The sequence below is a fragment of the Humulus lupulus genome, chromosome 8 (assembly GCF_963169125.1).
Source record: "Humulus lupulus chromosome 8, drHumLupu1.1, whole genome shotgun sequence".
Taxonomy (NCBI): domain Eukaryota; kingdom Viridiplantae; phylum Streptophyta; class Magnoliopsida; order Rosales; family Cannabaceae; genus Humulus; species Humulus lupulus.
Window position 1 is genome coordinate 3,237,331 of NC_084800.1, and position 26,182 is coordinate 3,263,512.

The 26,182-nt window shown below is 32.3% G+C and overlaps 3 protein-coding genes across 6 annotated transcripts; 2 read left to right on the plus strand and 1 right to left on the minus strand.

Annotated features, from left to right (window-relative positions):
• The first annotated feature begins 5,286 nt into the window (after positions 1 to 5,286).
• LOC133794175 (protein MOTHER of FT and TFL1-like) lies at positions 5,287 to 7,207 on the plus strand. The gene is made up of 4 exons (XM_062231375.1): positions 5,287 to 5,633; positions 5,785 to 5,846; positions 6,000 to 6,040; positions 6,658 to 7,207. Exons 1-4 carry the CDS (start codon positions 5,433 to 5,435, stop codon positions 6,879 to 6,881), a joined length of 528 nt encoding a protein of 175 aa, XP_062087359.1. The 5' UTR covers positions 5,287 to 5,432; the 3' UTR covers positions 6,882 to 7,207.
• Positions 7,208 to 10,490: 3,283 nt separating this feature from the next.
• On the plus strand, positions 10,491 to 14,551 carry LOC133794177 (uncharacterized). The gene is made up of 5 exons (XM_062231380.1): positions 10,491 to 10,754; positions 11,250 to 12,582; positions 13,104 to 13,373; positions 13,726 to 13,881; positions 14,126 to 14,551. Exons 1-5 carry the CDS (start codon positions 10,747 to 10,749, stop codon positions 14,243 to 14,245), a joined length of 1,887 nt encoding a protein of 628 aa, XP_062087364.1. The 5' UTR covers positions 10,491 to 10,746; the 3' UTR covers positions 14,246 to 14,551.
• LOC133794176 (lysine-specific demethylase JMJ28) lies at positions 13,931 to 21,248 on the minus strand. Of its 4 annotated transcripts, none has more exons than XM_062231378.1 (13): positions 20,220 to 21,248; positions 19,966 to 20,114; positions 18,914 to 19,016; positions 18,679 to 18,811; positions 18,519 to 18,582; positions 17,673 to 18,420; positions 17,254 to 17,583; positions 16,221 to 16,775; positions 16,071 to 16,143; positions 15,911 to 15,996; positions 15,532 to 15,651; positions 15,366 to 15,433; positions 13,931 to 13,970 (listed from the first exon to the last, which is right to left on the minus strand). In XM_062231378.1, exons 1-13 carry the CDS (start codon positions 20,886 to 20,888, stop codon positions 13,946 to 13,948), a joined length of 3,123 nt encoding a protein of 1,040 aa, XP_062087362.1. In that variant the 5' UTR covers positions 20,889 to 21,248; the 3' UTR covers positions 13,931 to 13,945. The 4 variants fall into 4 exon arrangements, with proteins under 4 accessions (XP_062087362.1, XP_062087360.1, XP_062087361.1 ...); XM_062231376.1 differs by lacking the exon at positions 13,931 to 13,970 and adding an exon at positions 14,864 to 15,111; XM_062231377.1 differs by lacking the exon at positions 13,931 to 13,970 and adding an exon at positions 15,111 to 15,171.
• Positions 21,249 to 26,182: the final 4,934 nt, after the last annotated feature.

Consider the following 26,182-nt stretch of genomic DNA (forward strand, 5'->3'; position numbering starts at 1 on the left):
TCCAGTTCCTCCTCATCAAACTCCAAGTGTGACTCATTATCAGCCATGTTTGGAGGAGGAGATTCAGAGGGTGCAGCGTCAGCAGCCTGCGCAGTCTTCCTAGATGTCTTTGCCATTAGTACTTCAACAACTTTATCTCAATCTCTCAATGAGAGCACCAGAATGTTGACCCTAGTTTTGGTCAACTGACACGGAGTCAAAAGCGTGATGTAATAGAAGATATTGAATTAGATCTAATGGAAAGAAAATAAATTAACACAGTAATTTCTAGTGGTTCGGTCCCAGGAATTGGTAATGGCCTACGTCCACTTAAACTATTATTGATCTTGATTCTCAAAGGTATGATCAAAGAACTAGGGTTCCTGGGTTTCACAGACCTTAGAGGAAGAAAACAATACAGTGATGGATAATAGTAATATAATTCTCTAAGCATAAAAGATCAATCGATCCCCTTCCCTGAGCTCTCTCTTCTATATTTATAGGCTCAGGAAGAGTTATATGAATTAGGAAATAATATCTATCCTTAATGATCGGATCTGCAGGTCATAATGAAGAGATATTCTCGGATATCATCACAACTGTACAGATTTTTTCATAAATGAACGAACATACGACCAAGCTGGTCGTACACAAAATTTGATCTCGTCGTGCAGAAATAATGCTGGTAGATAGGCGAGCCGTATCTCTGCTACGTGTTCGCCGCGTGTCAAAAATCCTTGCCACGTCATCAGCAAATGATTTATGGATAAACAGTGTGTATATTTATAGGTTATTTATGACAACTGGTTACATATGTTACTAAAATCATAGTTACTTATTCTTCATTTTTTTAATGAAGTATTCTTCCTCTTTTTCCTTCAAATTTGATGTTTATTTTCATATTTAATATGAGTAACCCGTCACCCCTCTTATGGTAACTGGTTACTCCTTTTATGGCAGAAAGTTACTCCTCTCAGGATAACTGGTTACCCCTTTTTGTACATATTATTTAACCTAGGTTTAGGTTTTTTTTTACATAATTGTCAAAGATCAATCATGTAACTTGTTACTTTACCCCTGATTTGAAAAAAAGAAAAGTACAATCTAAAAAAAAGGAAAAAATGTTTATAATACATAAAAAATAATTTTAAAAACAATTCATATTACAAAAGTTTTTTTTTTGCAAAACAACTAAAGAAAAATTAAATATAAAAATAATATAAAAAAACAAATAAGCTGAAAAATAATAATCAAATTACAAACATACCTTTTCAAATTAATAAAAGTTGATTAAGAGTAAAATTATAGCATAAATCAATTTTTACACAAAAATATGGGTAAATAAACTCATAAAAATGAAAAATCTTAAAAAAAACCATAGATTAACCTTTTTTTTTTTATTTAGAAAAGCTATATTTTTGTAGGACGTATTGAAAATCTCATCTAAAATGTAATTTATCTTATATGATAATAGCATTAGTATCATATGTAGGCTACATACGATAGGCCCAGTTACAAATTGAGTACTTATTGCATGGCAACCTTTTATACATTTAGGCTTGAGCCCATTCAAATCTAGTAAGTTGTGGGCCTTTACAAAGAGAAAATTTAAGCCTCTATTACTGTACTTATTTTCTTCGTTTTATTTTGCTTTAGTTTTTCATTTCAATATATACTTAAACCAGATTTTGAAAAAATATAGAATTTCAGGTTCCTAATTTTTTTTGTTTTTCTGAATTATAAAAAATTACATTTTTATTGCTTACGATATCGATAAGATTCTGATTGACTACTTTTTTTTTACATAAAGAAAAACTTTATTTTTGGATCATAATATTTGAGATTTCTTTTGGTTACATGCAGAACTTATTTGTAGACTTCTTAATATAACAACTAGTTATTTTTAAGTTATATTATTATTTCTTATTATTTAAGATACATTTTGTAATCTTCAAACTTATTTAAGAAACTAATGGGTTACCATATAGTATAACAAATTACCATATTTAGTAAATGGTTCTATTTAGTATACTGCATAGTAATTTTTTTTAATATATATAGATATATAATACACATTTTATTCACCATATTTTTTTTACATGTAAATTATAGATGTATTATGATTAACCAAGCAAAAAAAAAAAACTTGCAAGTTACTTTAAAACCATAGAAGAATAATGCACATTTTTTATTACTTACAATGTAAAATAAGATATTGTTTGGATATTTTTTCATAAATAGCTTAATTTTTAAACCATCTTAATTCATATATATCTTAGTTATTTCCAAATCTTATTTGTAGATATCTTGAGATACTGATTAATTATTTTTATGTTATATAATAATATCTTATAATTTAAGATATATTTTTGTCACCTTCAAGCTTATTTTATAATCTAATTAGTTAACATATAATATACCAAGTTGTCATATCTAATAAATGGTTCTATTTAATACACTACATAGTAATTTTTAAAAAAATAAATAAATATATAATACATGTTTTATTCACTGATAAGGAACCTACTACCAGTCAAATAGGTCAACGGAAGTTGTTTAAATTAAATTGGTTGAAGAGAGCTGTTTGCAACAAGTCCCGGGGAGCAAGTTTTTGAAAAACAGGTTCGAAAGGCATTGGAAGTTGACAGTTATAACTGTTTGAATTCAAATATCAACATATAGTTGGTATTAAGATAGATATTTATTCGAAAATATCGCATAACTGTATTTTAAATTTAAAAATGACACGACTCTTTCTTGATTTCGTGGATAAAATATTTTAGAGATTTTTCACTATAAATAGGAGACTCATTGATGTATTTTTAAAAAATTTCATTACTTTGTACATCGAAACTCTCAGAAAATAAAAAGAGAATTCTTAGTGAAAGAATCATTTGTGATGTTAACACTTAGTTTTCTATTTATTGCTTAAATTAATATTTTCTATGGTTGATGAAAATGTACTTCAACCAATTAAATTATATAATATTTAGAAAAGTGTTTGTAGGATTATTTTATCATCCTTACATATGATTTTTATTTAAAAAAAATAAAAGTGTTATGTTTTTTTTCCAATTAAGCTAGTCGATTTACTTTTTATTTTTTCAAATAAAGAAAGATAGCTTTATTTTTTAACAAGATTTATTTTGTTTATATAATAAAATTATAGCCTTAGATATATTTTAAAGACAAGAGTTTGAATTCTTTACTTTTTTTTTTTTTTTAAATATGACAGTGCAATGCATTTCCAAAATAAAAGTACATGTTTATGTAAAAACCTAAGAAATATAGAATATAATAGTGTTAAATTTGGTATGCCGATTTTTTTATTTTTTTTAAAAATTTGTTTGTACAATTACTTTGGAGTAAAAAAAAATGATGAATATATTTTATTATGCAAAAGTTATAGACCAGATCCTATATTTTGTTAAATGATAATTTAGATTGAATTTCGCAAAATAGAACAAAATAATATCATGAGTCCGATTTTAGTCAAAATAATTTTAAATATAATTTTTCTCTTTCTCTGAACTATCATATTCTTAAGGACCCAATAATTGATCTTATATTTGAAATTACATTGACTAAAATCATGCCCAATGTATTATTTAGTGTCATTTTGTAAAATCTAGAATCTGAATTATTATTTAACAAAAAAGAATGTCCAATTAATAACTTTTACACAACATAAAGACCAAAATATTATTTACCCTTAAATTTATACCTATATCAAAATATAAAAAATAATTACTTTAAAAAATTTGTCTTATACAAAAATTCACACAATGGTATTAAAATATAATTTAAAGATTCTCTATCACATTAATAGAGCCAATCTCATCTTTGGTTTATCTTATAAATTCTAGTGCTATTTACCAACAAAAATATGCTGGTTTGAAACATCTCTTTCAATCTAAATTGATACAATGACTAAGGGGGGTTTTTGGCCAATCTTTGTTAAGGTAATTTTTCTTCAAGAAAAAGTTTAACTGCCTATGTGTGGCAGTTAAGATTGAGAAATATGATTGTTTCTCTTGCCATCTTTATTTGGCCAATCTCAAAGGGACATTGCCAAGTTAGATTTCGAGCCAAAAGTAATGAAATTATATATTATAGTTTTATGGTGTAAGATATTTTAGGGAAGTGTGATGTTTATAAGGCAAAAAAAAAAAGTTTATAATGTCTACTAAAGATGGGGAAAAGGACAAATTGGAGTTGGCTCCTTTTACATAAAATATAATTCAAAGAGATATTTTGAATTTTTTTTTTAAACAATATTATCGACAACGACAATATTTGACATAGCCTATGTTGATAATATTATTTTAAATACAATATTTTAGCAAAAATATATTCTCACTAATCAACAGATATTTTATCAGCAAAATGAGCAGCACATTGTGTGTTTATTGTAACGTTGTCGCGTTATAACTCTATGTCATCCACTTTAGCCACTTAAATTCAAGTTTTAGTCAAAATCAATTACACTGCATTATATCAAATGAGTGTTATTATTTAATATTTTAAGGTGTCAAATTTCACATAAATTGTCATCATATGATTAGTTAGTAATATTTTATAACACTTATTAAGTTTAAAGATATAGAACTTAATTTTAGATTGCACCAATAACATTATGCTACCTATTTGTGTTATTGGACGCAAGTATTGGCCTTAATATTTTTCATAAAGTGTTGTTATTTGACACGTTAAGATGTACAAATATGAGGTGACAACTCATAATTGATCAGTTATACTCTATAATATTTATTAAATTCAAATGTGTGGGACCCAATATTAGATTGCACCAATAATACTCTTTAGCAATTCTCTTTCTCATATCATATTGTTGTTAGGCAAAATCATCATAAAATATCTTTCATTCGAAGTGAATGTAAACATTCTATTCTAAGCTGTTACATAATTTCTCTAGTCGTGCTTTTCCTTTTCCTTTACCAAACCCAAACCCATTTAACGATTTAATCAGGACTCTTTCGATTGGTAGATTCCACACCGAAAAGACCCTTTGCTCCCTAAAGAGACGGAGTAGGTCGGCAACATTTCCCGTTATGTCGTTGCTCAGCCGCGTTCGTGTCGAAAGGGCAATTTCGTCTATTTAAAAAGTCCCATCAGCATCTGAAACAGAAAGTCCGTAGTAACCGACATAGGATCCGGCGACGAACACGTGTACACCCAGCACTTACATCGTGGACTCGCTACGTGCCATCATCTAACCATTTGACCTACGTGGCGACTCCATCGATATATAGATGGTAAATCACTCAGTTTTTTTCCTCGATCAAAGACCAAAGTCTGAATTAAGCTATGCTAGCCACCTTTGAGCTTTGAAGTACTACTACTTCAACTCGAAACCAAAGTGTAATCCAGTACGGACAGGCGCACGGCTACCAGTGCTCTGCTACTCAAGAGTGATAGCTAAAGAGGATTAGGATATGGCCAGGTCCATAGAGCCACTGGTGGTGGGAAAAGTGATTGGAGATGTGGTGGACATGTTTAGCCCAGCTACTGAGTTCACTATCCATTATGGCTCAAAACAGATCAGTAATGGCTACGAGATCAAACCCTCTGCCGCCGTCGACAAGCCCAAGGCCCAGATTCTTGGTCCTCGTAACCAAGCCAATCTCTACACCTTAGTAAGTATTTTATTTCTACTCTTTATTTTTTTCCTTCCTATTTTTATTTTTGGTGTTCATGTGTGTTCTACTGTCCTGTACCAAAATTTTAGTTTCTGGATTTACTTGGTGGTATTTGATATTATGTATGATTGTTAAATTGGATTAATAGGTGATGGTGGATCCTGATGCTCCAAGTCCTAGTGAACCATCATTGAGAGAGTGGCTCCATTGGTATAGATAACATATATTTTGTCACACTCAAAATGTTTTGTTTTTTTTATAGATAACATATAAAAAAATGGTATAGATAACATATAATAGATAACATATATTATGTATTTATTATAAATACATAATAGTGACAGGTAAAGATTATTCTTTCAGGATTGTTATAGATATTCCAGAAGGGTTCGAGGCCACCAAAGGTTTGAACTTTGATCCTTTACCCTTTTATTTTCTGACAAAAAAAATAAAAACAACTTATTGTGGCCTAGATATATAATAATTGAGTGCATGTATAATCGTTAAAAAAAATCATAAGAAAATGAGAATTAATAAGGGTAACATTAGTGTCTAATTCTATATTAATCAATTTTTAAGATGTTTAGGGCTGTACATCGAGTGAGTTTTTGTGTTGTCGTGTTCGGGTGTATGAAAATGGTACTGAATTCGTCCAATATATTTTTAGATTTAGGGTATTTTTGGATTTTGGGTTTCGGGTGAAGTTGGATCAGGTTTAGGCGGGTTTAGCCCTTGAATGGGCTTTGACAATATTTTTTTACAAAAATATCATTTTTTGAGTTTTTTTCTTTATTTTTGTCAGGTATTTTTATCAAAATAAAATAATTTACAATATGTCAACATTAAAAAACATAATGGTTGAATTATTAGACAAATACCTTATTAAATTATAAAACAAAAATTTATAATAACATAATATCAAAATATAATTTCGGATTCTTTTGAGCCAAATAGCAAAACTCTAACAAAATAGTATAAAAAATAAATGAAAAGTGATAACATATTGGTAATGAATTTATAGGACAAGAATTGGTGGAGTACATGGGACCCCAACCACCAACTGGCATTCACCGCTACGTGTTGGCGCTGTTCAGGCAGAGTGGAGGCAGCATGGCCGGAGCCCCAGCGCCAGAGATCCGCAGCAACTTTAGTACTCGCCAATTCGCTGCCCACTACGGCCTTGGGCCTCCAGTTGCCGCACTATATTTCCATTCACAGAAGGAGCCTGCTACTAAAAGACGTTGATCATCATGGTCTTCTTTCACGTCATGCTTCACTTATTATTCTCTCTATATATACACACATAAATATTTATAGGTTTACAAGTTTGATCGCCAGAGCATACTTTGTTACTCGATTGGAAAGTTGATTTTCTTAGTGGTCAAATGTTTTGTTGTTGTTTTGTTAATTAGTGGAGCGAGCTTACTTAATTGGGCTCTTGAGTCTTGTTGAGGTGACAAAATAATGTTCCATTTTAATCAAGACATTTGTGGACTTTCCTTTTGAATTTCTTTTGGATGACGAACGAAGCACTATATTTGCCAGCTACAAATGGCCAAATGGGTTTATTATTAAGTTATTTCAATTGTAGTGCTTTAATACACTAGTTAAAAAATAAATGCAGGAATGGGTTATGATTCTTATTCTAGGATGCGAAAAAAAAGGTTGTTCTAATGAGGAGTGGGAGGTGACGTAGACCATAAATTAAGGAAATTCACAAAAATGGTTTTAAAAAAAATACAAATTTGTAAAAAATTATAAAAATACTGAGTGAGTTTTTTTTTGTAAATAAAATTTATAAATTTGTAATAATATAGTTATTTTAAACTAAATTTATAAACTTGTAATCAAAATTTTTAAGTTTGTAACCTTACGTTACAATTTTATAAATAATATTTACAAATTAAATAAAAAATTATAACAGACGATTATAAAACTATAACAAACCGTTATTCATATTTTTAAAATTTTTGATAATTTTATATTTTTCAAAATTTAATGTGCTAGTTGTAATTTTTCAAAATTTAAATAATTAGTCATAAGAAAATACATTTCTTTAGACAAAGTTGTCTAGAGCTGTCCAATTGAGTCTGACCTAAGTGAATATTTTTCGTATTTTTTGTTATTTATTTTTGTATAATTGTTAGTAATACTATTAATAGGCCACGTGAATGAGGTAGTAGTTGTAGTACAAGATCAGATTCTTATATTCCTCTATTTATAAAACGATATTTACAATTATATTAAGAAGAATAGATGCTTGCTAAACATATCAAACACAATTAATTAACGTTTAACACTACAACTGATATAATTGTGTGGAATTTACATCACTAGATACGAATAATTAATAATCTAAAACTATGTTTGATTGTATATATTTAGGGATGGATAATGGAGCTAGATCATATTGTGTGGGAGCCATATTGATTTTTTTTTATTTATTTTATTCCCTTTTCAGAGGGACTTAAATGGTATTTTTCAGCTTTAGAAGGTTTTATTTAAAAGAAATACAAATTAACAAGAAAATTTAAAAATTGAGGGGGCTGAAAGTGTTAATGGCTTTGTGTTTGTGTATAATATTGTGGGAAGTGAGCAACACGTGTCCATTTATAATTTTTTATATTTTAAAGTGTACGAGTTTCATTACACATTTAATACATTCACTTATTTTCTGTGAAACCTTTTCTAAAAAAAAAAACAATAATGAATTGCCACAAAATAAAGAAATTTTTTTTTAAATACACATTTTTTTAAAAAAAAAATTTACGGTTTCTATTTTTTTTAAAAAAAATACATAGTTAAGTTTTTAAAAATATAATTTTTAGGAAAAAATATTTTGAAAACAATTCACTAAACCAACTAGACATAAAAAAAAAAAACTAAAAGCAACGTGATAAAAAAAAAAAAAACCGTAAAAATATAAAAATTTTTTAACACCATAAAATTGAAAAAATATTGTTTAACCATAAAAATATAATTATTTTAGCAAAAATTAATATTTTATGTAAAAATCTAAAAAAAAAAAATACATTAATGAATTAAAGCACTTCTTTTCTGTTGGGCTCTTTCCTCTTGTCTTTCGATTTCCATCCAGGTTCATCGGTTGTGTTTCTTTAAAATAACATTTTGTTCACTACATTTTTTTTTTTTGTAAATCTCATAATTTTTTTCTCCAAAATTCTAATAATACATTGGACTTTTATAAATTTGATCAAAATTAATTATTTGTTTGAATTTAGTTAACTTCTACAATAATTTGAGCAGAAGTCGATTCCCAAATTATGTGTCGGCTGGGTCTCTATTACCCCAAAATAATCTTCTATATCCATTTGACTTTCAGAGAATGTGTATCTGAAATCATTTAGTTTTTCTTTTAAGTCACCGACTCTCTATATATTATTAAAAAATGGAAATAAAAAAAAAAGTGATGACAATTTTGAGTTTTGACCTTGGAAATAGACACGTGGCAGCAACTTGGGTTACTCTGTAGCGTAAGGGCCACGAGAAGCATGGACGGGTGAAAGTGGGCCCAAAAAGGGCTTTAACAGAAAAAAGAAGGGAAATTTACAAAAATGCACTAAAAGTTAAAAAAAATCTGAAAAATACGGTGCATTACAAAAATACGGAATTTTTGGATAAAAACACGGAATGGCAAAATTGTAAATACGGAGTGGCAAAATCATAAATAAAAGCTGTAAAATACAATTTTTTGTGAACAACGTTTACAAACTAGTAAATATCTGTTACAAACTTGTAAATATCTGTTACGTGTTTGTAAATAGTATTTACAAAATCCGTTATAGAATTGTAGATTTTTTTTTGTTTTTTTGTAGATAAAACTTACAAACAAATTTGTAACTAAATTTTTTATTTTTGTAACAATAGTTTACAAATCTAGTTTTATAACTAAGAAATATATTTTTGTAACTAACATTTACGAAAATATTTTATAGTTAAGAAATCATAACCAAAATATACATAAAAATATTATATTTTTTCCATATTGTTACAATATTGTACCAAATAATTATAGGAACCTTCATATTTATGTTATACAACTTAAAAATATAAATTTAAGATATTCATTATTTATAAAACACTTTAATGAATATATACAGTGGTGAAATACAATATTTTTTTAAACAAATTTTACATTTTATAACAACAATTAACGAAACTAATTTCACAACTAAAAAGTTTAATTTTGTAACTAACATTTACATAAATATTTATAAAATTTATTTAACATGATTGTTACAAAAATTTATAAAATTAACTTGTGAATTTAGTACATGTTTGTAAAAAAATTTATAAAACTAAGTTTCTTATTAAAAGATACTATTTTATTTTGTAACTAATATATACAAAAATGTTTGATTACATAATATAAGTAACAAATATTAAAAAAAATATATAACTACTAGTATAGAAATAGATTATATTTATTAAAAATATTATAATTTATGCAAGCATAAATATTTATTTAATATTAATAATACATTCATTTTAAATAAATAAAAATACAAAAATTGAAAAGAAAATGATTGAATATTATTATATCACATCAACATAATTAAATTACATCAATTAATGATGTTTCTTTTTTTATGAGTAAACAACAAAATAAAATTTCATCACACTTCTTCTGACATAAAAAAAAGTTATTCATTACCTATTAGAGACCAAATTGATACATTAATGAATTGTATTCTTGTTTTATTTCCTTTTACTAATCTCTGTATATTTTTTTTTAAAGCACCGTATATATGTAATTATTTATATTCACCGTATATTTCAAACTTTTTTTAAACATACAGTGTTTTATGTAATTAATCCAAAAAAGAAGACCCAATGAACGGAATCTCATTCTGAACCTAACGGGGCGGCCCAAAACCTGAGTTTTCGTCTTCCTTCTCTTTCTCGCGCCGCTTCGAAACTCCGTCCTCTAAACCCTAGAAAGCAGACACAGCGGGAGCCATGATTCACATCACACATGAATGAACAACAACCGTAACACAATCTGATTTCATGAGAAGAAAATGCTGTTTAGAACCATTCGCAATCTGCCCACGATCATTGGATCCAGTTTTCCCCCAGTTCTGAAGCCATGTCAAGGTCCGTTTTTTCTTCTTTTTTTTTTTCTATTTGAATTGCACGAGTCTTTCTGCTTTTTTAGATTTAGAAAGATTGGGCACAAGCTTCTATGACACATATCAAGACAGGGATTTGGGTGTAAACAGCTACCGGTTTTTTCTGACAATACAATTTTTGTGCATGACTTCATCATTCAATGCTAGGACGTATACTAATTCTTATCAGAAATTTAAATGTTTCATTATCTATATGGTCAATTTTTAGTTCCCATCATGTGATGTCTTAGTTTAAGGTTCTGCTGTTAAATTTCTATCATATGAGTAATTGGGGCATCAAATTATGATCATGCATCGATGTGGAGCTTAATAAAAGGATAATTATATCTCAAGGATTAAAAATCATGTTTTTGTTTGTTGGTTGGTTGGTCGATGTTAGATTAATGTTTAGTTGTATATGGGCATTTAAGGAATGTAACCAGAGTGCGTTTAATAAATTGGATTGATTTTCAAAATGCAGATTTTTGACTTCTGCATATATAAAGAGAGTTGCAAGTTCTATACATAAAAGCCAGCGGCATAGGCATACGAATTTAGGGAACAATGGGGCAGTTGCCATAGGGCTAAATATTCCCAGATACAAATTGTACTCGCAATACGGATATTCTGGTAGAGTTCATGCTTCACTGCCATTGTATAGTAGCACGAGGTGTTTTGGCAAGACGAGTTTTTCAAGGAATTTCTCTGTGTTTTCAGCGAGTTGCGCCGTCTCGCATCATGCCCAAATTGCATGGAAAAGGCTTTCTCAAAAGTGTTATTCCTATAATCGTACCATTTCCCCCATAAATAGGATTGCTCAAGCAGTCAGCTTAGCTATAACTCGCTCTCATCCCATTGTTCCTGCTATTTTTGCCTTCACCTGTGGACAGGTAGCATGGGCGGAGAGATCATTTGTGGAAGTAGAGCACCCATCAAAGAATTCTTTATATATGCATGCACAAGATGGGCATGCTTACATTACCTCATTACTCTTGGCAATTTTAGAAGGGGTAATATTGTTTATACGAGCTCTCTATTTATCGATTTTGTTCACACCTAGTATAATGATGGCACCATTTGCGGATAGTTTGGGAGTTCAGTTCAGGAAAACTTGGCTTCAGGTGGTTCATCGTACCTTGGAAAAAGCAGGTCCAGCATTCATCAAATGGGGTCAGTGGGCTGCTACACGACCTGATCTTTTCCCTAGGGATTTATGCAACCAGCTTTCAGAGCTTCATACAAAAGCTCCCGAACATAGTTTCTCCTATACAAAGAAAACTATTGAAAGAGCGTTTGGCCGCAAGCTATCTGAAATATTTGAGAATTTTGAGGAGACACCCGTGGCATCTGGGAGTATTGCCCAAGTGCATCGAGCATCTTTGAGATTTCGCTACCCTGGTCAAAAGGTCAAGCCTATGACAGTTGCTGTGAAGGTCAGGCATCCTGGTGTTGGTGACTCGATTCGGAGAGATTTTATGATAATAAATTTTGTAGCAAAAGCTTCAAATTTCATTCCTACACTGAAGTGGTTAAGACTGGATGAAAGTGTACAGCAGTTTGCAGTTTTCATGATGTCCCAAGTTGACCTTGCCAGAGAAGCTGCCCATTTGAGCCGCTTTATATATAATTTCCGTCAATGGAGGGATGTTTCATTCCCTAAGCCTGTCTATCCGCTAGTGCACCCTGCTGTTCTGGTGGAAACTTTTGAGCAAGGTGAGAGTGTCTCACACTATGTAGATGAACTCGAAGGCCATACTCGCATTAAATCCGCACTTGCTCACATTGGCACACATGCCCTCCTAAAGATGCTCCTGGTAACATTTCTTATACATCATTCTATGAGAATATTACTTCTATGGCTGGCCATGACGTTATTTTTAAGTAGTGGCTGTTTTGTTCCTTTGTATATTCACACATAAATGTAGCCTCAATAACTCGGATGATAGTATTGTAATGCTTATTAGTTGATAATACATTATAGACACCATGCCCTCTTCCTTTTTCTCTAGCCTCAGAGATCCAATCTGCATACTATTCAGTTTAACTTGCTTGAAATATATATTGAAAATTATCTGTGATAGCATTTATAATTCCTTTTTGTTAAATTGTATCCCTTTTTCTACATTAAAATAAAAATAAATTAACTAAGAGATGGTCTTTTCTTGTATGTAATTCTGTTATTTTGTTTGGTTAGATTAAAGATAGCTCTTATGTTTATTTTCTTATCTGTGCTTTTCTATTCCATATTTTGAAGTCGTATTTATTTCAGTCACGAGCTTTAGTACTTTTAAATTTGCAGTATAAAGTCCTGGATTTTAACAATTGTTTTTTTTAGGTGGACAACTTTATACATGCAGATATGCATCCTGGAAATATCCTTGTTCGGGTGGGTCAGAGTAAGTCTCCTCGGAAACGGCTTTTCAAATCAAAACCCCATGTCATATTCATCGATGTAGGCATGACTGCTGAACTATCTGGAAGTGACCGAGTAAATTTACTAGAATTTTTCAAAGCTGTTGCTCGTCGAGATGGTCGCACAGCTGCTGAGAGTGCATTGAGGTTATCTAAACAACAGAACTGCCCAAATCCAAAGGCTTTTATTGAGGTAAATGTTCTGCTCGCTTCATTGGGTAGGTTTAGGATTACAATGAGTAAAGTATAGAAGGACATAAAAAAAAAACGGTTACAATGCATAGATATAGATATAAATGTTCAAATTGAATAAAAACACCCACATTTGTTCGATAGACTTGTTTATATAGAAAATGTTAATGAAAGTTAAAATTTCTAGAATTACTTGATTGGCTATACAAATAGAACAATGTAGCACATACAGTCGTAAAATGCGTATCAAGAATTACAATATCCATGACCTAATTTACACGGTTTTGATCTATTTCTAGTAATGCAATGTTTTTTTAAAAAGAAAAATAATCCAACTATGTTGTGTTTTCCAGGAAGTGGAAGAATCATTCGCTTTTTGGGGTACTCCAGAAGGTGACCTAGTACATCCTGCCGAGTGCATGCAGCAATTGCTTGAGAAAGTTAGGCGTCATAGAGTCAACATCGACGGCAATGTCTGTACCGTCATGGTGACAACATTGGTTCTTGAGGTAATTTCATTATTTTTCCCATTGTTCTCCTAAATAAATTTCTTCAGCATACACCATACTTGTCTCAGCTTGGAATGAAAAATAAGCAACTGCAGGTTTAGTATTGGTAGTGAAAATTAATTAGTTGTGCCGCAATCTCTGGTTTTTTTTCCCTCTAAAAGTTAGCTGATTTGATTTTCAAGAGTAGAATTTGATAGGTTTGTTTGTCCACAGTTGTAATGTGATTTTAATTTTGTTGCTGTAGGGTTGGCAGCGTAAACTTGATCCTGGCTACAACGTGATGGATACTCTTCAAACTCTGCTACTCAAAGCTGACTGGGCAAAGTCTCTTACTTACACAATCGAGGGGCTGCTGGCCCCATGAGAAACCTCTCTCGTCTGTTGATACTTGTTAAAACAATTTTGACTAAACCAAAAGATATACCAGAGACCTAAGAAGTTACATGTTTGTTTGCCTTAGGCCTTCTTCTTCTTCTTTTTTTTTTTTAATTATTCTTTTTTCATCTTCTAGGGACTTTGCTTCCAATATTTCACAGCGAAGGGAAAATCCTTCTTTTTGTCACATTTTCTATAAAGCAGTGTTGCTTAATCCGTGCCTCACAATTCTTGAGCAAAAACATGAAAGGAAAAGAAACAAATAAAGTGGACTGTATTCTTTTATTTCTTTTAACAGCTTTTGTACAGTTCCACTATCTGGAAGAACGTAACTATGGTGTTTTGACCAAGACTTTGCACCCTATATCTCGTGCTGAGTATCTCTTTAAACAATATTGCTCGTTGTACTATTTGCGCCACTATAAATTTCAGCAAAATGTTCAACCATTTATCATACTTGAATTACAGTGTCCAACCATGAAAAATCTGTGTTCCCAAAATGGTCAAGATAATGTATGAACTACAACGATAAGTCGAACCAACACGAGTTATTATTTGCTCTAACATTTAATATTGCCACGGTTTTAAATGGAAAGAAAAAAGTTTGTGTATGTAGTTAAGCACATACTTGTAAATCAATAATCTGTTCAGAGATAGTTCACTTCTACAAACTGCCAAATCAATATAATTATAAATAATAAATTTATATACTTTTGTGGATTTAATCAAAGATATCCAAATACATTATCTATTCTTCCCAATAATCCGTACTTATGACTTAAAGTATGCATCACTAAAGTGACTACCTTATAGGTTGAACTGATTACTTTTGTGGATTCAACGTTGTTTCTCCTCCTACATATGACATATCAAAATCTAAAGATATGTACGGACATACAAAAGAATGTTGGGCACCTAAAAAAAATATAATAGATACGGCATAAACACTCTGCAGCGAGTCATTGAACATTCACTATCATTTATTCTTTAAAGTGCTATGCTAAATTTAGACATGCACGAGGAAAAATTTCCAGTCTGTACAAATGTATTAAATGGGTGCTAAAATGAAAAGCAGAAGATATGAACGAATATCCAATTTGGAAACTTACGTTGCACATGTAAGCTCGCGAATTTCTTGGATAGCAGCACTAATACTGTGAAGAGCCATTTTCTTCACCTGTTTTCGTGACAAAATAAAAATAACAAAAAATATAATATACATCAATACAGCCAATAAAAAAATGATTATATAATTACGTCTTTCAGGATTTTTACCTGTAACTTGTCTACTTTGGCTTTATGGTCTTCTGGAAGTAGTCGTATTTCATCGGACAATTGGGCACACTCGGTAACATTCTCAGGAGACATGAAGTCCAACACAACATGAACACAAGCCTGATCATGCCAAAGTAATATAAGTAACAATATTCCCGTTAACTTCATGACAAAATATACTTCAACATACAATTGATTACGATATGGTATGAACCAGAACTGCACGTCAGAGAATCAGAACAAGAATGCATATAGAGAATTCAAGCCAACTTGAGGCAGATTAATATATAAAATAGAAAATCTAAATCATATTCTCTCATTTAATGGGGAAATATTAGTTGGTTATAATTCAGAATGTCAATACTGTTGCAAAAATGACCTTAGGGCTCTTAATCTGGTAGGGACATCCAGCAGGAATGATAACAGCTTCTCCTACGTGTTGCATGAAAGTCCAAGGTTCAATCTCTGGTAAAAATAGAGATGGGTTAGATTCAGCTATTTCAGATTACCACAAATGATGAAACTCACAAACCACTTACCAAACTCCTCCTTAAGCCTCATTTTGTGAGTGGTGTCAAGAAAGAAACTCTGATCGAGAATTGGATGATCAACCTAAGGCAGGCAAGTTAAAAGTTTAAGAGAAATTATTTGACAGGAAAAGACGGCAACATTTTAGCTTTTACAGTTACCTGCTTGTGGCAAGCAAACTCATTAGAATGCCTTTTGAGATAATCTATAAGCTTGGGAACATCTTGTCTGCGAAAAACATCCCACTGGGCACCGTCAGACACTGCTAGTGATTTCTTCCCATCATGATTGGAGCTTTTATTGTTACCCTTGAAACTTTTCCTGTCTTCTGATGTTTCTGAGCCATGTATACTCTCGCAAGAAGGTAGCAAAGTTTCAGAATCAGAATCAGATTCAACATCAAGGGATGAATTACTCTCTTTGAGATTTCTATCCCATGATTCTTGAGTGGCAGCAGAGGAACAAGATACCCGAGCAATTTTCTTTCGTAAATGCATTTCTTCTCCAATCAAATCCTGCACTGCTGAATCTTCAATCTCCTCTCCATGCAATGATGATGATTTTCCATTGATGTTGTTTATGATGTTTTGATCTGAAGTGATCTTGGAAGACGGCATGTGACTTTGTTGAGCCTTGTGCTTTTTCAGTAACTTTCTTATTCTAGAAAGTTGTTCTGAAGAGATAGGGACATCTGAAGTGTGTGCCAGAATGTTAACCTGGGGTAAAACAAACCAAAGATACAACACCAATCACTCATATTCCTAAAACCTCATAATGGTACAGGGCATCTGATATAAAAAGGATAAGAAATAACAAATGTTGATTAGAATGAACAAGTAAAAGGTTAGAAAAAATTCAAAGCTTCACAGAAAATGTATGGATTACGTTCTTCATTAACAATATGCAAGTTTTAAAAACTCTAGGTTGCCCACTAATAGAAGACAAGATCTACTAGAGCGCTGGCCAAAGGCATAGATTAACATGATATTGCAAATTGGCTTGAAACAGAGGTATCACTGTGAGTGCTTTGAACTAAAACTATCTAATAAAAAACATGCACACACCTAATTGTTACTTGTCTCCAACCAATACTGAAATTCCCTTGACTGAAATAAATGAGAAGCTTTATTTATAAATCAAGACTTCAAGAGATAAGTCATTTGAACCACAACAAGAGAAAAGAAATGGACATACCATGTCATAGGAATCATAACACAGTTTTAAGACAGAATCAGCCTGTACAAGTTGCTCGGTGTAGCCATATGAGATATAAACACACGGACCTAGGTCAGGCTTCTGGATATCCTTTGGCAACCTTGCAGTAAGATTTAGAAGACCAGATGCTGGATTCATGTATTCTTGAAGTGGCAGAGTATGGATTATTTCAGCATAATGGGATGGAAACTGTTGTTGAAACAACTGAGAAGAAAGCCAGCCCCTTAATTTCAGAGTCTCATTCCATGTATTCTTATGTGTCTGGCCCTTGAAAGAACCCATGAAGTACTGCTTGATACCAATTTCTACCTGCCACGTGACCCAAAAAAGAAAGTGTCATACTATCATCTTATGCCATAAAAGTTACCATGGAATTTGATCTAGCATAAACTACTAACCTCACACCAATCCAAGCAATTGCTAACTTCACATAGATCCTTGTTATTTTCATATCTGGATATGCTCCTTTCAAGATACGTGCAAAACATTAGAATTGGATCCCAACTCACACGTGAAGTAGCCGGAAGAACATTACGAACTATGACAGGATGGCCCTTGAGCCAGTGTTTCTGAAAATGTTCAAGTTTATCACCATGAACATCCAAAAGAGTAGGGTAATATAAAAAGTTATCACTGGAGTCTTCTCTTACAGCTGCTTCTTGCAACTGCTTTCTTCCTCCAACTTTCTGATTCATTCCATTACACAGAGAGCAGCACAAAGATATGTCTGAAGTTTCTGGAACATCATAGCTACAGACGATCTGTTCTGCACTTACTTCCAGCTCTTTGGTCCAATTTAAAGGCAACAGAAATCTCAATTCAAGGAGGTTCTCCCCACAACCGCCATACTCCCTGGGTGGGCAAGATGTATCTCCATTACCATTATGAACTTTCCATTCAGGCAGTGACACAGAAGACTCAAGGTACTTACTACCAGAATTTTGCCTGGTTCTTAATGGCTTCTCTATCTGTCGCATATTAGCAGACGCAAGGGTTTCACTTTTGTTAGAGCACATTTGGATAGAGAAGTTAGTACATCCAAAAAAGCTTTCTTGACGTAAATCTCGACAACAACTTAAACAAAGGTTATAGGAACAATTTGGGCAGCTTCTATGGAGATCCAGTATAAAACCTTTGCATCTATTACTGCTCTCAAAGTAAAAAGTCATGCAGCAAATTGTCAGCAACAAAAATGAGAAGCCATTGGTAAAATAAAAAGAGGCTTCAAGAAACATGATACGTACCAGCAGTGCTGCTCACTGCATTCAGTATCAGCCTGTTTTATATGAAGATCAGATGGTTTTTGTCCTGTTACATTAAAAAAACAAGCAAAAGTCATTATGAACCAATTTCAAAAAATTGATACTCAGATATCAGCAAAGCAATTACCATAACTGGCACTACCTCTTATTCTTGCTTCTATTTCTAGTTCATCATTCTGGTCTTTGTTTATTTGTTTCAACACAGGAAGAAGCATACAAATCAAATAATGGAAACACAGTATCACTTCAACTTCATGTTTATCCCCCAAGAAGTCCTGAAAAAACAAGGTATTTGTACAAAGTTTACCATCACAATTTTATTCATAATATTGGTAATCCAGATCACAAACCAGGCAACAATGATGTCAGACTCAGACCTTACTTTCACTGTCTTTAGATGGATTTTCCAAGCAGTCCTTACAAGTACAAATTTTGCGACAAACTGGACATGCATCTTTGACTTCTTGCGAGTTGAAGTATCTAAGATTTGAAACATCGTAATTATCAGTATCCCTTATCAAGTAAACTGACCATAGAGTTCAAACCAATGCGCTATGGAAGACTTCAGGCAAAATCAAACATACTGACTATTGGAACAGAGATCTACAATATACAAATATCCTAAAAAAAAAGACTAAGAAATTAAAAGCCTTGGACTTTGACAAGAACCAGATTGTGCAGCTTTGAATCCCTCGTTTTCTTTCTCTAGTTCATTTTAAATGGGCAGAAGAAAATATGAATATATATCACAGTCCACTCACCAAAATAGAAGAATAACATCCATATACTACTCTCTCGAAAATGTTGACAGAGAAGAAGGAATTCAATATTTCTCCCTTAATATTTTCACACATTGTACTTTTTCTCTCTTCTTTGTTTTTGTTTTGTGTGTGTGTGTGTTTTAAGAAACACAGTTACACAGGATGTTATTTATAAAATATGATAAGATATCATCCAAATTACAAACTAGTAAGCTATTCAAGATCAACGTTTTACTTCTACTCATTTATAGCTCTTGAATAAATATGCTCTAAACGATGTTGCCCGAACCCTGTTAAACTATAAATGTCTCATTAGATGACTTGCTTTAATAGATTTTTACAAGAAAGAGCTCAAAGAGTAAAAAGAAATAACAAAAAAACAGGGTGATAATATCAAATGTACTAAAATGTTGAATATAGAAGCATAAGGAGATGGGGAAAGCTCTCGTCATTATAATTATGAAAATGCAGAAAAAACATGATACGTTTTTAAAAAACATCTTACATTTATGCAAAAGCACCAGAGTTTTGTTGTTGTTAAGTACGGAATTATGACATCCAATTTTCATGAACTCATGGTTGCCTAATATCTATAAACAATTAAAAAGATTGATTACTCGTGGAAAAAAAAAACTGTTTTTTTTATCATGAATGGAAAGAAAACGAACCGTTCTTTTATGCAATCCAAACAAAAGAAGTGTTTTTGGCAACTCGAACATTTGATTAGAATCCGAGAGCCGCTTCTCTGGCACCAATGGCACCTCTTCTTCCTCTTATCCCCACCCAAGTTCCCCACATTTCGAGCACAGGGCAATACCTTCACAATTAAAATCACAAACCAAATCGATTAAAATGGAATCATTAAACACCAAAATTTGGAATAAAAAGAAAACTACTAACAGTATAGGTAATCCTAGGTCACCTGCAATTTACCATAAGGCAATGCCTCAATGTTCTTAGACCGAAACCGTCGTTGCTGAACCGGCCGGAAATCAACTCCAACTTTCACAAGGGCAGGTGAATCAGAACCCACATTGCCGGAACACTGTTGCGGTGAAGGTGAAGAAGACGAAGAGATCGCCATTAGACCATTAGGAAGATCTCTCGTGAGTTCTTCCTCACTATCATCGTCTTCTTCATCTTCTTTCTCCGAAACAACCTTATTTTTCTTCGTTTTCGTTTTCGTCTTCGACTTCATGCTCTTCTCTGTACTCTTCTCCACCTCTCGCTTCAGCACCATCCTTATAAGCTCCATCTCCGTATTCCCTCTCTTCAATTTCTTCACTGTCCTCAAAGTCTCACCCGATCGCTTCCTCTTCATCATGAGTTTCGCCAAAATTTCCTCTTTCTTTGCCCTAATTTGAAAGCCGCGCTTACTTTTGTCTCTGTTCAGTCCCTTCTTCTTCTTCGTCGTCGTCCTTTGCAGTTTCAGCGACTCCGGTACTACCTCCTTGTTCTGTCGATGACGCCCTTGCAAGTAGTGAATCTCGCAGAGCTTCATTTTCTCCATGACTCTTCGTTTGCAACGCCATTGCCGTCCGTCAGTTCGGTTGCACCGCAAATTGTCCGGTAACGGTTCGTCTTCTTCCATTGAGACTTGCAGACCGAAAAATGAAAAAGAAGAACAAAAAAATCAACTTTCCGAGAAAAGATATAAATTTTCTCGGGAAAAAGAAAAAAAAAATAGTTTTTGACAACAGAGGAGCGCAGAGAAGATAATTAGCCTAGGAAAGGGTTTATTTGGGGTGAGTAATGAGTATTAATTGGGAAGAAACAGTGAGGGAATGATGGCAAAGTCGGTAATTATGAATGGAGAAGGAGTCCAATTTGGTCCCAAAAAATGTTGAAGATGATCACGATCAGGAGAACAAGGAGATTGCCACGAATCCGGACTTGTATTACAGTTTTATGAGATTTTGTTCAAACAGCGGTTTCACAGTCACTCCTCACTCTTTTCGAACACTTCTATTTTGTAGTTTTTTAATAAAGTATTTTTTTCAATTAAATATATATATATAATCACATCTAATTTGGGATTAAGATCATTTGGATTGGTGGATTTCAAATCAATAAAAGCGAGGCCTCTAGATGAGGAGTGTTATAATATAAAATGACAGCGATTGTTTTGCATTTATCATGTTCCAATTAAAATATTGGAGATTTTAATCTGATAAGATATGATTTGGGCACAGAAAGCAGTTATGTGTATAATTATTTTTAACAATGAAAATTTTTACGGCGTGTTTGGCTTGGCTTGGCACAACAGTACCCAAAAGCTTCGATGATTTAATGATCATCGAAGAGTTTATGGTATATGCAGATGACCATATGTGTTTAGCTGTGTATACTTTTAGTTTAGGTACAATGACCATCATCATCTGTTGATTTTCATGAAACACAATCTGAAATTAATGTCTTCTATTTTAGTGAAAATCTCAGCATAGCATCTGATGATTTTAATCTGGTCATAATATGGAAAATAAATTCTGATGAGATGTCTGTGATGTTGTGATTGAGAAGGATAATGATGTAAATAAATAGCATAAAAGGGGAACTGTGTGTATTATCCTGGTCCACAGTGCACAGGATACATAGTACTGTGAGTCTGAGGAAAGACACTCAAATAAATGGATTTAAAGCTGCCCAACTATGAAGTAAAGAATAGAGAGTACAGTAATCTGTGCGAGGCTGGCGCACAATATAATTACAGGAGAATTGCTAAGAGCAGGCCCCCATTTTTTATTATTAGTGTAATTTAATATTATATTTTATTTATTTAAAATTGCTAGAAGACATGCATTGATATTTTCTTTTTAAGAAAAAAAAGAGAGATTGGTGATAAATTGGAGGAGGCATTATGTTATGTCATGTGTGGAAATATTAAAGTGAGAGATGGACCATGTTTGATAGGGTGATCCATCATGATAATAGTTCGAGCTAGTCTAATCAACTACTTTTGGTCTCCAAAAAGTTTATTTTAAAAAAAAATTAGGAAAAGATTGAAATAGAACTGAAGCATATAAAATATGCAGTTATAAAATGGAGTTCAAGTACCTTTTGTTTAGCTGAATTTGATATTTAAAATATTTGTCTTAAGTATATAATAATCAAATATGCAATATTACACAATACAAACCCGCCAACTTTACATTATAAATGAGAAATTGATAGCTTTTCTCATATTTTGATAAAGAATATTTGCGGCATAAATAATCAAAGTTTTTGTATTTATATACTTATATACCTAATTTTTTTACGTTAAAACTACCTAATCATTTACTTGCACCACCAACTTCGTTAAGTACCATTTCAGCATATTCAGCTGGCAGGTGTCAACTAATTATTGAACCACGTTATATTTATTTTTAAAACTTATTGATTCACTTTAAAATAATAAAAAAATTAAATAATACAAATTAATTTTTTAAAAATACTAATTATAATTAAATTAAAAATCAAAATATCTTTAACCAAATTTTGAGGAAAATAACCCAAAAATTTTAACTTTTTCTTCACACCCCCCTCGTCGACATATTATTTGCTTCTTCTTCCCTTTAAGGTGGGCACAATATTGTTAGAGACAAGTTTATATGCTGATCTAGGGCTGGGTTGCAGGCAAAGGCGATGGAGCTTCAAGATATCTAGGCTTCAGGCGAGGGGCATAGCTGCTCAGACATAAGCTTTCTGCAACGAGACGACTAGGACGACGATCAAAGTCAACAAGCAACACGCATGGGGCGACTGGACGGGCATGGCAGTTTTCCTTTCTTCTTCTTCTTCTTCATTGTCTTCTATTAATCTGGGTTTGTTGAGTTTTATTTGGGTTTTTTGAATATGATTTGAGTGATTTCAGGTTATGGGTTCAAATCTTGGTTTTAGATTTGGTTTCAAGATTTGGGTTCAGATCTAATTTTTTGTTGCAGCTTCTGTTCAAATCTTGTTTTTTATTTTTTGGAATTTTTTCTCCCTGAATCCATATTTGGGTTTGTTTGTTTGTTCATAGATTTTTAGAATTGTTCATAGATTTTAGTTTATATATTATTGTTGGTGATGGTGAACAAAATTGTTGACAAATATGAGTTTATTGTGTTTACACTTTTGTTTGTGTTCTTTACTATCCTTTGAAGAACAAAAATATTGATGATGATGAGGATCGCCCAAGTGGCCCCCAAGTAAATGAACCCGACTTCAGGAAAACAAACTGAGATATTTGGATTTGATCTAGGAGAGTAAGGCAAGTCTCCATCATGCAAATACGAATGAGACTTAAGAGGTAAATGTTATCTCTGTTTTCCCTCGGGACATGCAGCATGACGCAATAGGTCCGTGGACCACCTTAAAGAGATTCGGGTCCACCCTGAGCCCGATGAACAGCGAAGAAGAAAGTCCTGATAGCCCAATCGTCAATGAGCCCAACAACGTTCGGTGGGTGTGACCATAACAAGGGAACCGGGACCAAGATGCAGGCCCAACTCATCTTCTTGGTCCCAACCTACCCGTATCCTCCGGGATGCCAATAGAGGTGGCAGGCTCACTAATCTGGGAATAGACCTTGTCAAGAATGAACCCAAGTCCTAATGAACGAACCAGGACTCCAGTAAGTAAGCCGGGAAATTAGTAAAGGAACATGGACTAGACGTCCAGATAGGGCAAGTTTCATCTTCCCTGACGTTGACATGTCCCCAAAAAACACAGAAGTTGGTCTCCTCAATTAACCTGGATAAGAGGTTATGTACGGAACGTACGCTGTTCCTAGGAAATAGTACTACCACTACTCTGACAGATTATGTCCCCAGGATCCCCTTAGAAGCCCATGCAGACCAGTCTGAAATTACGTACTATTTGCAGCTATAAGGCTTGGCTATGTCCAAGTCGACCCAATGGGCCCTGATTACTATGTTTTACTAAGCAACCGTCTTTGTATTATGACTCCATTAGCGAGCGAACCATGATTACATCCCTATTGGGCCTGGATTAGTCCGACCCAAGCTCATTGCACCTGACTGTCTATAAATAGGACCAGTTGTGCACTGTAGCGGGGATCCCAAATTTTCTCTTGTGAGCAACTACTCTATTAAAACTTGTAAAAAAATCTATTGTTAAAAACTCGCTAAAATCTAATACAATAGACTCGTGAATTTAGACTCATTAATGCTCCAACCACGTAAAAACTCTGTTTGTTTATCTTTGATAATTTCTTTCCAGCTCTTATTTCTTAATACATTTCTAGTATTCGAAAAATTCGATATACAATGATGATGATGGACACAAAAAAGATTAATTTAGTTTTTTGGTTAAAGATATTTTGATTTTTAATTATTTTTAATTTAAATTTAGTTATAATCAATATTTAAAAAAAAAATTAATTTGTATTATTTAATTTTTTTTATTATTTTAAGGTGAATCAATAAGTTTTAAAAGTAAATATAACGTGGATCAATAATCAGTTGACACTTGACAACTTAATATGTTGAAATGGTACTTAACGAAATTGGTGGTGATGGCTGCAAGTAAAAGGTAACGTTGGGTGGTTTTACCGTAATTTTTTTTTTGGGTACATAAGTGTATAAACACGAAAAACTTTGAGTATTTATGCCGCAAATATCCCTTTAATGACACAAATTGTTAGAATTATTATATAAACTAATATAGTCACAAACATAATTTCATAATTACAATTATTAATTGAAGTGTCTACTAATTGTTAATAACACTTACTAATTACATTTAAGATGGTAGCACCCTAATAACTATAAGTTAGCTCATTAAACTATAGTTAGGGCTAGCAATTCATGTAAACGTGTCAGATTCGTGTCGATACGATTAAGGTAAACACGAACACGACACGATTATTAAACGTGTCAAAAACACGAATACGACACGATTATTAAACGGGTCAACATGACACGATAACATGATTATGACACGATTAATGTGCCATAACACAACATGAAATATACACAATTAATCATAATTATATGAAAAAATCATAAAACCTATGATAATTATTTGTGTTATCGTGTTGACACGACATGATTATTAAACGGGTCAACATGATTATGACATGGCACGATTAAGGTAAACACGAACACAACACGATTATTAAACGTGTCAAAAACTCAAACACGAACACGATTATTAAACGTGTCACCCAAACTCATTTATTTTCGTGTCATGACTAAAATTGTCACCCCTAACCATAGTCGATCATCACTAATAATATAAACTCAATAGGCCCAATATACTTCTTCGGGTAGAAGGTGCATGACATACATATGGTCATAGATGGACCCACGTTATGACTAAGGTCCCACCCTGATTTTTTTTTTTAAAGTTTAATATATTATTTGCAATTAAGTTATTTTTATTTATATCTTGACATTTATATCTTTTAATTTTTACAATTTAATCCATTTTATATATATGTTGACACTTATACCCTTATAAATTTTACAATAATCTAATTTTTTATTATATTTTAATATTTATGCCCCTTCTAATTATTTTTTTTAAATTCTCACCCCCGGTGAAGGAATTTTCTAGGTCTGCCACTACATATGGTGTATATGTGGTAATTAGTAATAAAGTGGTTTTGGCAAGGGTTTGCTTTCCATAAGTTCTCATTTGCATTTGTTATTATTTTGGACATATTCGTAGTGATCAAGAATGACTTATGGAGAATCAATGCCTAACAATGGAGGTGTATACATTTATCGTGAAATTAATGCTCTAAATAAAATATTTGATCTTGGTTGAATCACTACAAGAATAACTAATATCACTAACGGCACTATTACTGACGGCAAAATGTTGTTAGTAAAAGTCATAGTATCACCAACGACATTTCACTGTCGTCAGTAATACTTTTTTCTTTTGGTTAAATAA